The following is a 15,068-nucleotide window of genomic DNA, read 5'->3' as shown; positions in this document are numbered from 1 at the left end:
ATGAAAACCGTTCGAATACTGAATTCTTTCCCCCTAAGATCGGATACAAGTTATAGATGCCAGCTTTCCCTGTTTCAACATTATGCTAGAAATTCTAATGAGTCCAACAAGAAAATAAAGGGAAATAAGGCAAACAAATTACATTAGAAATAAAATTGTTCTTATTAAGAGATGACAAGATTGTCTACACAGAAAATCCTAAGGAACCTACCAAAAAAACTCTCAGAATATGACACTTCAGCAAGGTCACAGGATACCAGATAAACATATAAAAATCCATTGTATACTAGCAATGAACATGCTTTGAATAACAAAGCACAATATCATTTACAATTGCTAAAAGAGTAAACTGTTTATGTCTAATTCTAACAAAATATGTGTAGGACTGAAAACAAAACATTGAAGAAAGAAATTCAAAGATCTAAATAAATGGAGAATCATACCAGGTCTATGGATTAGAAGACTCACCATAATAAATACATCAGTTCCACCCCCCAAACTGATAACACAGGTTAACACAATTTCTATCATAATTCCAGCAAGACTTTATTTGTAAATACAGACAAGATTGTTCTAAAATTTATATAAAAGGCAAAGTAACTAGAATAGTTAAAACAATTGAGAGGACCAATTTTAGGACCTATTACATAGCTACAGTAATCAAGACAGTGTGTTATTGGCAAAGGGATCAATGACACTTAATAGTCAAATTATGAACCCAGAAGTAGACCTACACAAAACGCCCAGCTGATTTTTGACAAAGGTGCAAAATTGCAAAACAAATTCAATGGAGGAGAGAGAGAGACTTTTCAACAAATGGTGCTAGGGAAATAGCACATCCACAGGCAAAACAAACAAAAACCTAAAGCTCACATCTTATACAAAAATGAACACCAAATGGATCATAGACTTAAATGTAAAATGTAAAATTATAAAACTTTTAGATAAATAGGAGAAAATCGTTGGGAACTAGGCCTAGGCAGAGTTCTTAGACTTGACACCAAAAACAAGATTCATAGAAGAAAAAATTAATAAATTGGCTTTAAAAAGATAAAAACTTTTGCTCTGCAAAAGACCATGTTAAAGGAATGAAAAGACAAGCTACACACTGGGAGAAAATATTTGAAAACCACGTAACCAACCAAGGACTGATATCTAGAATATATGAAGAACTCTCAAAACTTAACAGTAAGATAGTAAACAATCTTATTTGAATATGGGCAAAAGACATAAAGAGATATTTCATCAAAAATATATGTAGGTGGCAAAAAAAATGTAAAAATGTGCTTGTTAAATAAAAGTACTTCATGCCAGAGTTTTTTTAAAGTCAACTTAAGATGACTAGACATCTAAAAATGAAAGCTAAAAACTATATGTTAGATGAACATAAGGAAAAATAACTTGTTGGGATTGAAAAGAATTCCTCAATCCTTAAAAAAAATCCCTGAGTGTATTCACAAAATGGAATTCCTGGACCCCAAACCCTAAGAATCATAGAAGTTCCACCAAGGTATCACCACTCTGAAAAATCCAGCTGATCTGTCTTCAATGTCTCCATCTCTGTTTCTATTCAAAAATATTTTGGAACTCATATTAAAATGAAAGAGTTTAGGGAAAAAAAAGAAAACTTACAGTTCCTCCCATTCCTTTCTTCGCTGCTGAATCTTAAGTTGGGCCCTTTCAGCTTTTAATATAATTTTCCTCGTTTTCTCAATTTGATTTTCCACCATAATTTCACTTAGGGTTTTAGGCCGAAATTTCTTCCCTTTGTCTATAATTGATTCTTCTGGTACATTAATACTCTCACCTGTACAGAGAGTCAACATTTTTCTTTTATTTGTTTTCAATTTTTTTGAAACATCAAAATGAAATTCTCATATATGTTTTAACCCTGCCACATTAAAACAAACAGAATACACTGAATCTGTAAATCACATTATTTGTTAAACAACTACCATGAATTCAATCCCATAATATGTATTTTAGAATACCATAATAAAGAGATATAAGTCACGATATTTGCTCTAATGTACATTACTGAAAAGTTGGCAAGATAAGACATATATCAAGTAATTTGAAAACAAGGTAAATAATGAGGGGGCACTGATAGATATACTGGGAAGTTGGGTAGGAACGCTTGTGATATGGTGGGAGAAGGAGGAATCAGCGAGTCCTATTTGACATATGTAATTTGAGGTGACCTATAGTGATTACAGTGGTCTGTGGCCAATTAAAAAAGTAGTCAGGAACACACAATCAAACCTATGATTTAAAAATGTTTTAATTAAATATCTACTGAGGCAATTTCTTAATTCATGTTCAAGCTATGGAGAAATATACTCTAGAGATACTTTGGGGGGAAAGTTAAACAATAATATGGGATGGTCATATAGTCATATAACTTACCATTTCACTTTTCATATTTCAAATATACGGTAATATGGAAAAGGAAGAGTTTAATGTGGCTTGGGTGGTCATGGAAAGACTTTATAACAAAAGTATAATTCAATCTGGAATCTCTAAGAACTGGTAGAATTCAGAGAAGAGAGGAGTGAATTGGTCATTCCAGTCAGAGCCTGGAATGTATCTGGCATATTTAGGGAGCATTAAGCAAGACAATAGGCTAAAAACACCAGTAGAACAGTATGAAAATGCACTAGGAAACAGAATTTGTAGGAAACAGAATAGGAATATACTGTGGAAGGATTAAATACCAGGATAATGATTTCAGAATTTATCCCAGAGGTGGAAAGGAGCCAGTAACGTTTTCTCAATAAAGAGGATAAACAGCATTAATGTCAGTACCGTATCATGGGGACTAGTTGCAGTGCCTTTTATTTATTTTTGACTGGGCTCTACAAGTCATTCCCAGAATTCTTGTCTTCCTCTTACTCATCTGCAGTCACCCTGAAGGCAGTTACAACAGGCAGGCCACAGAGATTAAGTACATTTCACGCCTGAATTCTCAGCTCATCATTCTGTTTAAAGCATAAGCACTTAGAAGCTGGTTTGAAATGCTCTACCCCCACTCTCTGGGATGGAGCCCAAGAATCTGTAAAGAAACACTGCCTCGAAACCAGCAACTGGGGAAATCTTAGATTTAAGAAGAGTTAAAAGCGGGAAGTAAGAAATTAGCAGCATTAGGTATTCTTTACCCACTTCAGTCACATAACCAGGGTGGGTTTTCCTTAGCAGCCTGCATCAAAGACCTGGTGTGAAGCATTTGCTGGAGGAACATGGCCTCTCATTCTCAGCCAAACAACTCACATCTAGCTCTCTTGATTATTATCCAAGGGACTAAGGAAAGGGAAATAACAGAGTGAGCTCAAGTCACCAGAACCAGAAAGGGTTTGAAAGTTCTGCCCATAAAAATATTATTCAGTTTTGAAATCTTAATAAGGATTCAAAGACTTTCTGTCATTTAAGCTACCTGTATCTTTCTGGCTATCCTTTCTTCCAGCTCCCTCTTTTTCAAATCTCTCCAATTTGCTTGTTCTTCTTTCTGATTGACTTGGTCGTTTGGACTTGGAGTACTTAGAGGGCTTCACAAGCCTATAGGAGGATATCTTGTGATCACTTTGTATAGCGTGAACCACAATTATATCACTTTCCAATGAATCACGAAATCTGAAAAAAAAAATAGAACAAGTATTTGCGATCATAGCCATTTTAATCATTTAATTATACCATTTTAGTCATTCTGCATGATTAAGTAATAAAATAGGACCACAATAACTATGCTTATAAATGATACTATATTGTGTGGATCCAAAGTTGGAAAATGCATTAACCAACAAGAATGTGATAGAAGTTGCATAGGACTTTGTTAAAGAGCAAGTAGAATTTTCTAATTAAAATATTAAACAACTCATTATTAATCAGTATATAATGCCATTGTTTGGCTAATATGTAAAAACACAAAAATTTTTCAGGTACACTGTAATTTAATGGTAAATGGATCTTAAACTGTAAGAAAACTCTACTGCCTGTTATCTCATGAGATACCTATTATCATATGTATACATATATATATATCTCACATGTTACCCTATTTGCTTCTATAAAAAATATTAAACTCAAATTCATACTACTCTCCAGTTCACTTTTCTTTTATAGCCCAAAGATATTTGTTCTTTATCAATTAATGCTTAATTCTTGCTATGTTTTTGTCACTGGTTCATAATCATTTTCCCATCTTTTAATTTTAGAATTTAACTTATGTATATAGTAATTATTCCTAGTTTATCTTTCTTATTATTTTTCTAATGCAATCCTTTTAACTCTATTTCTTCTTTTAAAATGGCTTACTATTTCTGATTTTCCCTTTTCCCTCATAGCATAGTACCTTTCTCATCACTATAAAACTTTATTATTTTCTTGCCCACTGGAGTTTTACTCTTTAAATTTTAGTCTTGTCATGAGACACAGATAACATGAAGGGAAAATATGCATGGTTTTGATCCCATAAAAATATAAAACTTATGCACAGTTAGAAAAATGTGAACAACGTTTAAGGCAAATGGCATTGTAGGATAAAGCATTTGCAATATGTATAAAAGAAAAATACAGAAGTAGTGAATCAAATTAAGAAGAAAATCAGAACTCAAAGGAAAATGAACAAGGAATCTTCCTCTGAAGATTAAATATAAATGAACTATAAACATACGAAAAGAAAGGTTCAGAAGACTAATCCTCTGAAGAACATCAGTGTATGAAAAGAAGTGCTTAACTTCACCAATAATCAGAAAAAATGCAAATGATTTAACCGAGAGTTATCACATTTGCTCTATTAGATTGGTGAAGATGAAAACACTGGTACTACCCAGTGTTACTCAGTGGTACCACTTTATTCTCTCCCCTAATCCCATCAGATATCTAGATAATGTGTTTCCTTCCATATGTTTGTTGAAGATGCAAAGCTGAGAAAGGAGGATGCAGCCTGGAAGGGAAGGGAATGCCAGGAATTAATGAAACAAGTATTTGAGGGCCAGAAGACTGGGGAGGAAGAGCTTCCACCTGACAAGGAAGAGGATGGGCAAATTGGGTCCTAGAGCTGTGGGTACATATTCCCTGCTTCCAACAGCCTCTGGGGAAACAAAAGTTCCCAAGGATAATGGTGGCATGTGCATTCGATTCTGGGAACAGGAGTTTCTGGCCTCACCAAAAACTGCCTGCTCCAGCAGAGCAGAGAAGCCATAGAATCAAACAAATGAAAGAAGCAAGCAGCCTGGGACAATGAGCTGCGCTGGTTTGAGTCAAGATTCATACTTGCAATATATATACACTTACAAATATAGTATGCATATTTATTAAAGCCAAACATAGGATACTATATCGAAGGTTCTTCCTGAGAGAACTTATAAGGTACTTTCATCTCTTGATAGGTAGTCATCTAGATACCATTCCAAGATTCAAATATTCATGGATTTAATATCAGGTAACAAGCCATGAATCACAGAGCAGAGTTTCAGAGAAGAAACTGCTGCACAGGAAGAGAGCTCTGGAGATCTGCAGACGTCTCTCTTCTAGCCTTCAGGTAATTACTGATCACCACGTGCATGTAAGGAGTCTACCTGAGGCTGGGGAAAGAATCACCAGAAGAGAACACAGAGAAATCCCCAGACCTCACACAGGTCGAAATAGCTTGTTTTCCCAGAAGCCCAATAATACATGGGAATAGGATTTTGTCCACTCAGGATTTTGTCTTAGTAGTGAGGAAAAATCAGCTCTAAAGGCTGCTTGACCCCCACTAACACAGATTAAAAGCAAGCCTCAAAAACTCAGACTACTTCTAAGTAATTTAACTGAATCCCAAAACAAAGTTCAAGAATATTTAAAAGTATAAAAAATATCGAGCACCCACATTGGGAAATTCATAATGTCTGGCATCCAATCTAAATTTTTCAGGAAGGCAAAGAAGCAGAAAAATATAACACAAAATAAACAAAAATTTTCAATTAATAGAAACAGACCCAGAAGACTGCCTATCTATCTATCATCTATCTATCTATCTATCTATCTATCTATCTATCTATCTACCTATCTATCTAGCAGACAAGCACATTAAATCAGTTGTTATATTTTATATGCTCAGGACAGTAGAGGGGAAAGCATGAGCATATGTTTTTTAATGTTTTTTTTTTTGAGAAAGAGAGACAGAGCATGAGTGGGGGAGGGGCAGAGAGAGAGAGAGGGAGACACAGAATCCAAAGCAGGCTCCAGGCTCTGAGCTGTCAGCACAGACCCAGTGTGGGGCTTGAACTCACGAACCATGAGATCTTGACCTGAGCCAAAGCGGGATGCTTAACCAGCTGAGCCACCCAGGCACCCCAACATGAGTGTATTAAGGTAAACAAAATCCTTACCTGTGATACTAGGAAATCAGTAAGTAATGATTAATAAATTCATGGAAATAGATTATTGAGATGTATGGTTGTAACCACTAGAAGAGATATTAAAAGTGTATTCTTTTCATGATCTATCATATTTATGGATTGAAAGACTCAATATTTATTTTTAAAATCTATTATGTTGAAGTTGATCTATAGATTCAATGTAATTCAGTCAACATCTTAGCAGGGTTTTTTGATGAAAATTGACAAGTTGATTCTATTTAAAGGACCTACACAGTATTGAAGGTGAAGAACAAAGCCATAGGATTTACAATATCAAATGTCAAGAATAATTAAAATAAAAGTTCTGAGATATATTATATATATCTCATATATATATATATATATATATATATATATATATATATATATATATGTATTGACCTGATTTATGACAAAACTATCAATGCAATCTAGTGAGGAAAGGATGGCCTTTTCAACAAATGATACCAGGCCAGTTGAGTATCCATATAGAAACAAATGACACATGATATCCATCTTAAACCTCCCCCCAGAAAATCAATATAGATAATGGCAAAACAATGGTGCTTTTAGAATAAAACATAGGAGAATTAGTTCATGAATTGGGAATTGGCAAATATTCCTTAGTTATAACATAAAAGCACCAACCATAAAGGAAAATATTGATAAAATGAACTTTATCAAAGTAAAAACTTCTGCTCAAAAAAAGCCACCATTAAAAGAATGAAAAGGAACACCACAGATTAGAGCAAGATATTTTACATGCATGCACACAATGTGTCATATATATACAGTGTCACAAATACCTGTGTCATTTATCTACAAGACAAAAGACTCCTATCTAGGAGATGTGAATAACTCTTACAATCCAGTTTTAAAAACAAAAAAACTTCAAAAAATACCTAATAAAAGAAAATACACAAATAACCAAGAAGTATAAGAAAAGGAGCTAAAAATAATCACTCACCAGGGAAATGCCAATTTAAATCACACTGAGATACTATGATAGAATGGCTGAAATTTAAAGAGATGAGAATATCAGGTGATGGCAAGCATGAGTGTTATGGTTGAATTGCGTCTACCCAGAAAGATACTTTGAAATCCCCCAGTCAATCAGAATGTGACCTTATTGGAAATAGGGTCTGGACAGAGGTAATCAAGTTGAAATGAGATCATTAGAGTGGTCCTAATCCAACATGTCGCTGTGCTTATAAAAAGTGGGGACTTGGATATGCACAGAGGAAAGATTATGTGGGGAAAACAAAGAGAGATAACACCACATAAAGGCAGAAGATTTGGAATAATGCATCTATAGGAAGGAACACCAAAGTTTGCTGGCAAATCACTAGAAGCTTAAAGAGGCATGGAACAGATTCTCCTACCCAGGTCTCAGAAGAAACTAATAAATAGTATTTTTCATGGAACTAGAACAAATAACCCTAAAATTTGTATGGAATCACAAAAGACCTCCAAGAGCTAAAGCAATCTTGAGAAAAAAACAACAAAGCTGGAGGTATGCCAATCCCAGATTCCACGATATGCTACAAAGCTATAGTATGGTACTGACACAAAAATAGACTCATAGATCAGTGGAACAGAATAGAAAGCCCAGAAATAATCCCATGCTCATATGGTCAATTAATCTTTAACAAAGGAGACAAGAATACACAATGGGAAAAACAGTCTGCCCAGCAAACGGTGCTGGGAAAACTGGACACTACATGTAAAAGAATGAAACGGGACCACTTTCTTACACCATACACAAAAATAAACTCAAAATGGATTAAAGATCTAAACAGAGATCTGAAACCATAAAACTCCTAAAAGAAAACATAAGCAGTAATTTCTTGGACATCACCCTCAGCAACATATTTATGGATATTTATCCTGAGGCAAGGGAAACAAAAGCAAAAATAAACTGTTGAGACTACAACAAAATAAAAAGCTTTGTACAACAAAGGAAACAATCAACAAAACATAAAGGCAACCCAGGGAATGAAAGAAGACATTTGCACATGATCTATCCGATAAGGGGTTAACATTCAAAATACACAAGGAATTTATACAACTCAGCACCAAAAAACTTGAACAGTCCAATTTAAAAATGGGCAAAGGATAGGGCACCTGGCTGGTTTAATTGGTAGAGCATGTGACTCTTAAACTCAGGGTGATGAGAGTTCAAACGTCAAGTTGGGCATAGAGTTTACTTTTTTAAAAAATGGGCAGAGGACCTGAATAGATATTTTTTCAAAGACAAAGCGATGGCCAACAGACATGAAAAGATGCTCAACATCACTAATCACCAGAGAAATACAAATCAAAACCACAATGAAATATTCCTTCACATCTGTCAGAATGACTAGTATCAAAAAGAAATAACAAGTGTTGGTGAGGATGTGGAAAAAAGGGAAGCTTCACATACTATTGGTGGGAATGTAATTTGGTGGAACCATTGTGGAAAACAGTATTGAGGTGCCTCAAAAAAATAAAAATAGAACTACTATATGACCCAGTAATTCCACTACTGGCTATTTACCCAAAGAAAACAAAAACACTAATTTGAAAAGATATATGCTATGCTACAGCAGTAGTATTTGTAATAGCCAAGATATGGAAGCAACTCAAGTGTCCATGTATAGATGAATAAAGAAGTTGTGAATGTTACTCAGCCATAAAATAGAATGAGATTTTGCCACTTCCAACAAGCTGGATGGACCTTGAGGATATTATGCAAAGTGAAATAAGTCAGACAAGAAAGATAAATGCCATAGATTTCACTTTACATATGGAATTTTTTTAACAAATGAACAAACAAAAACAGACTCAAATACAGAGAACAAACTGGAGGGGAGATGGGTGGGTGGATGGGTGAAATAGACAAAGGGGATTAAGAAGAGATTAATAGGGGTGCCTGGGCTGGCTCAGTTGGTAGGACATGAAACTCTTGATCTTGGGATTGTGAGTTTGAGCCCCTTGCTGGGTGTAAAGATTACTTAAAAAAAAAAAAAAAGAGGCAATTAGAAACTTCCAATTACAAATAAGTCATGGAGATGAAAAGTATAGCATAGGGAATATAGTCAATAACATTGTAATAGTGTATGGTGACTACACTTATTGTGGTGAGTACTGAGTGATACATAGAATTGTTGAATCGATATGCTGTTCATCTGAAACTAATATAACATCAAATGCCAATTATACTTCAACATAAATAGATAAATAAAACATATCTCCCCTCCAAGAAAATGCACCCCAACTTAACCAACACTTTGATTTTGGACTTCCAGCCTTCATAACTTTTGACTGTTACTTTAAGCCAACCAGTCTGTTGTACTTTGTTATGGAAGCTCTAAGAAGCTAACACAATGGGGATCAATGGGAATTCTCATACACTGATAATCATGGTATAAAAATTGGTTGAACCATTTTTGGAAAACTATTTGGCAGTATCTAATAAAGCCAAACATGCATATAATCTTGACCCAGCAGTTCCACTCCTGATTATATAACAAATAAGTGTTTATGTCCACCAAAAAGCATGCACAAGAATGGTCATAGACATTCATCATAGCCAAGAAGTAGAAATAACTCAAATATGCATCAACAGTAGAATGGATAAATAAATCATGGTATAAGCATTAAGACTATGGCAAAACAATGAAAAAGAATAAGCTACTGCTACCTGCAACAACATAGACAATCTTAGGCATGATGCTAAGTAAAAGAAGCCAAATACAAGATTTAGTACTGCAACATTCAATTTGTATGAAGTTCACAGACCAAACTAATGTGATAAACATTCATCTCTGGAGAGTAGATATTTACTGGGAGGGGGTCAAAGGTAACTTTTTGGAGTGCTATAAATGTTCTTAATTGGAGTAATAGATATATATATATATGGATATAGATAGATATAGATATATACGTACGTATATATACACACACATACATATATATGTATATATATGCATATATATAATTTATTAAGCTGTTCAGTTAGAATTTATGCATTTTTCTGAATGTAAATTACATCTCAAAAAGGCAAAGAAAAAGCAATTTCCTCTGAACAGTCTTATTGGTACATGAGAGAGATTAGACAGGAAGTTGTTGGCTTTCATTATAAGTCTTTAGATTTTATTTTTGATTTTAAGATGTATATGCTCATGTGTTAACTAGATATAAAATAATTTGCCAAAAAAAATAATTTGCCAAAAACAGAAAATAAATATGTATTTCATAATTTGGTTTGTAAAAAATCTAATTTTTTATTTATTAAAAAATTTTTATTGTATTATTTTTTTTAATTTTCATGCCAGTAGAGTTAACATACAGTGTTCTATTAGTTTCAGGTGTACAATATAGTGATTCAACACTTCCATACATCACCCGATGCTCATCATAAGTATACTCCTTAATCCCCATCACCTGTTTCACCCATCCCCTCACCTACCTCCCCTCTGGCAACCACCAGTTTGTTCAGTTTGTTCTCCATAGTTGAGTCTGTTTCTTGGGTTGTCTGGTTGTTGTTTTTTTTTCCTTTGCTCATTTGTTTTGTTTCTTAAATTCCGTGAGTGAAATCATATGGTATTTGTCTTTCTCTGACGGACTTATTCAGCTTAGCTTTATACTTTCTAACTCCAATCTATGTCATTTTAAATGGCAAGATTTCACTCTTTCTTATGGCTGAATACTATTCCATCTTCTTTATCTATTTATCAGTTGATGGATACTTGGACTATTTCCATAATTTGCCTATTGTAAATAATGCTGTTATAAACACAGGGGTGCATTTATCCCTGTGAATTAGCATTTTTGTATCTTTTGAGTAAATATTCAGTAGTGCAATTACTGGATCATGGGATAGTTCTATTTTTAACTTTTTGAGGAACCTCTATACTGTTTTCCACAATGGCTGCACCAGTTTGCATTGTCACTAGTGCACAAGGGTTCCTTTTCCTTCACATCCTCACCAACATTTGTTGTTTCTTGTGTTTTTTAGTTTAGCCATTCTGACAGGTGTGAGGGGATAGCTCATTGTGGGTTTTTTCCCTTTTTACAATGAAAATTTTTAGTACACATTTTTTCCAGAAATTTGACTAAAAGAAAATGCATAGCCATGGAAAAATTAAGGCAGTTAATCAACAAGGTTGATTATAAATACACATATGTGTACATATATGTAAACTTTAGACCCTTTATAAGAAGAAATTTCACAAGTTCAAAAAAATTGCAAAAACAAATCTCTCCTTGGTTACAAATGAAACCTTAACGCACTTTTTTGAGAAATTTTTATCATACATTCTATAATTATAATCCAATAAAATTAGAAATAAATAATAAATGTTTACCTTAAAACCTTAATTGCTTGGAAATGAAGGAATATATCTTAAATAATTCTTAGCTCAAGGAATAAAAGCTTAATTACTGACTATCCAGAAATAAGTTAAAAATTGCAAAACCTAGGGAACACTGCAAAAATCCTCAAGGGAATATACGTAGCCTTAAATGTCCCTGTAGTTAAAAGTATAAAGAAAGGAACTTAATATCCATCTCAAGGCATTTTTTCAATGTTTATTTATTATTTCTGGAGGTGGGGAGGAGAAGAAAGTGCTGGAGCATGAGTGGGGAAGGGGCAGAGAAAGAGGGAGACAGAATCTGAAGCAGGCTCCAGGCTCCAAGCTGTTAGCACAGAGTCCTACACAGGGGTCAAACTCACAAGATCACGACCTGAGTTGAAGTAGGTCGCTTAACCGACCGAGCCACACAGGCGCCCCGTCAAGGCATTTTTAAAAACAGACATAAAATCAAAAGAAAATAGGTGAAGGGAATGCTTAAAGCTAAAATTGGAATTAATGAAATGGAAAAAAAAGAATTAAAAATAGGATAAATAAGTCCAAAACCTGATTTTTAAAAAGTACAATAAAATAAGTAAGTCCTTTAGAAGCTTGATTAATACCTTCCTGATGATATACTCAATATGTGTTGTTTTTTTAAGATTTAAGTAATATGGGGCACCTGGGTGCCTCAGTTGGTTGGATATCCAACTTTGGCTCAGGTCATGATCTTGTGGTCCCTTCTAGCCCCACATGGAGCTCTCTGCTGTCAGTGTAGTGCCCACTTTAGATCCTCTGTCTCCCTCTCTCTCTACCCCTGCCCTGCTTGTGCATGCATGCACACATGCTCTTTCTCTGTCTCTCAAAAATAAATAAACAAAAAAGAGAAAGAGGACACCTTCCTTACCTCACCTTGACCTAGTGGGGTCACTATAAATATGTATCAAAAAATTCTTTTAAAAAAATTAAAATAAAGATTAAATAATACAAATTTGGAAGAAAAATTTGAAGACTTTATGTATAACTTAGGCTTTGGAGAGAAATTTTTAGCCAAGATGGGAAACCCAAAATATATTAAAGGAAAGAGAGACATATTTAGCTATATATACATTAACATATATCGCTTAGAAAAATATAGCATCAACAAAGTTTACAGGAAAATTATAGATAATAAAAAATATTTGAAACACACATGATAAATAACAAGTTAATGTCTATTACACAAAGAAGTTCTAAGTTGGTAACAAGAAAATATCCCAATAGAAAAATTATAAGAATATTAAAATGCAATTCACAAAGGAGCACATCTAATTGACTGGTAAACACTAAAAATGTGCTAAGCATCCCTAGTAGTAAGGAAAATGCAAATTAAAAAAAACAATTAGCTATATTATTTTACATCCATCAGATTTAAACTTTAATAGTGTTAGCCTCAAATGTTGGTAAGAATGACAGGATAAAGTTATACACATTGCTGATGGAAATGTAAAAAGTTGCAACCTTTTTGGAAAGAAATATGGCAACAGATTTTAAATTAAAAAATGCATATACCCCTTTGGCCTAGCAATTCTACTTTTCAAAGTCTACTCTGTAGAACTAAAAGAAAGCATTAGTATGTAACTATATATATATGTAGGTATATTAAAGCATATTATTTAATATTAAAAAACAGGAGTAAATGTTCTTTGATATGGGTATGTTGAATATATTTTTTTTAATTTTTTTTTTAACGTTTATTTATTTTTGAGACAGAGAGAGACAGAGCATGAACGGGGGAGGGTCAGAGAGAGGGAGACACAGAATCTGAAACAGGCTCCAGGCTCTGAGCAGTCAGCACAGAGCCCGACGCGGGGCTCGAACCCACAAGCTGTGAGATCATGACCTGAGCTGAAGTCGGACGCTCAACCGATTGAGCCACCCAGGCGCCCCTTGAATATATTTTTAAAGAGAAAGCCTCTTATTATGGAAAGTTTTAACATACATAAAGGTAGAGGGCATAATATAGTGAATTCCTACAAATTCATCAAATCATATTAAAAAATTATCAACTTTTATCCCCCAATTTTATGTATCTATCCCTTTGTTTTTTTTCTTCTTGGAATATCAAAACATATTTCACCCATAAATACTTCAAATAAGAATTCTTTTTAGAAAAGTAACTACCACAATATCATTATACCTAGGAAAATTAATAGTAAATACTTAATATCCAATATCCACTTGGTGTTCAAATATTCTTTGATTCAAAAATGCTTTTTTACAATTGATTTATTTGAATAAGAATCCAAATAAGATCCGCACATTGGTGGATACTTTGTTGGTATATTTCTCAAGTTTCTTTTACTCCATCCCTCTTGTTTCTTCAGGCAATGTATTTGTTGAAGAAACTTGGTTTTTCTGTAGCATTTTCTTTTTGTTGTTGTTGTGTCAAGTTTATATTTAAATTCTATTTAGTTAACATACAGTGTTAGTTAGTTAGTTAGTTAGTTAGTTAGTTAGTTAGTTAGTTTCAAGTCACTGTGATTTTGATTTGAATTTCCCTAATGATGAGTGATGTTGAGCATCTTTTCATGTTGGCTATCTGGATGTCTTCTTTGGAGAAATACCTGTTCATGTCTTCTGCCCATTTCTAAATCATTTTTTGGGTGTCGAGTTCAAAAATCTAATAATTAAACAAATTTCCCAGAAAGCTCAAGAAGATATCAGTAGCAGTGACAGGAATATTCCTGGAGACTTCAAGAGTTAGAAGGTACTCAGGGTATTTCTTACCTGACCACTTCAATTAAGCCACTATGAACAGCTTCATTCAAATACATGTTCTCAAACATCTTAATTTGCAGGAAATATGGATCCTACCTGTTCTGTAGCTTCATGAGGCCAAGTTGATGTTTCTCTTTTTCCCATGCTAATTCTTTTTCCACTTGTTGAATCTTATGAGCTGTTTTTCTGCCAATCTCAGCACGAATTTTGGAATCTAGATCAAAATCCTGCAAATAAGTAGATTTATTCATCGAAATGGGTACTTTCATCAATGTGCGTTATCAATCCTATTTCATACACAGATACAGAATCAGTTTTGCACTCAATTTCATGTTGCATTATAATTTGCTCCCAGACATAATTAATTCTCTCTGTTCTAGAAAAAGAAAAGAACATACTTTTCATCTTACTTCCACAAAATATGGAGAAAAGTTCTCAGAAATCATTGACAATACTGTAAATAAAGTTGTATCTTAAAAGATTTTGCCCACAGTAAAAGCAGTGAATGATAACAGAATATTTGGAGAGTATACAGAGTTTTTTAAAAAAACCTCCACCACCCCAAAGCCACTACTGGTATATAACCAGCAGGGCACAGGGT

General features: G+C 33.9%; 1 protein-coding gene across 3 annotated transcripts in view; it reads right to left on the bottom strand.

Annotated features, from left to right (window-relative positions):
- CFAP44 (cilia and flagella associated protein 44) overlaps positions 1–15,068 on the bottom strand; it is a 158,351-nt gene that overhangs the window by 61,660 nt on the left and 81,623 nt on the right. For all 3 annotated transcript variants that reach the window (XR_009262176.1, XM_058731393.1, XM_058731394.1), the window contains 3 exons: positions 14,564–14,694; positions 3,431–3,627; positions 1,633–1,807 (listed from right to left, as the gene is read on the bottom strand). Coding sequence is in view for 2 of the 3 variants with exons in the window: in XM_058731393.1 (XP_058587376.1) it covers positions 1,633–1,807; positions 3,431–3,627; positions 14,564–14,694 (503 nt within the window). In the remaining variant the exon portion in view is untranslated. The remainder of the gene's footprint in view (positions 1–1,632; positions 1,808–3,430; positions 3,628–14,563; positions 14,695–15,068) is intronic.

This window comes from Neofelis nebulosa, chromosome 5, assembly GCF_028018385.1.
Source record: "Neofelis nebulosa isolate mNeoNeb1 chromosome 5, mNeoNeb1.pri, whole genome shotgun sequence".
In the NCBI taxonomy this organism is placed as follows: domain Eukaryota; kingdom Metazoa; phylum Chordata; class Mammalia; order Carnivora; family Felidae; genus Neofelis; species Neofelis nebulosa.
The sequence above is the reverse complement of the archived record's forward strand: the minus strand, read 5'-3'. Positions and strand labels throughout refer to the sequence as shown.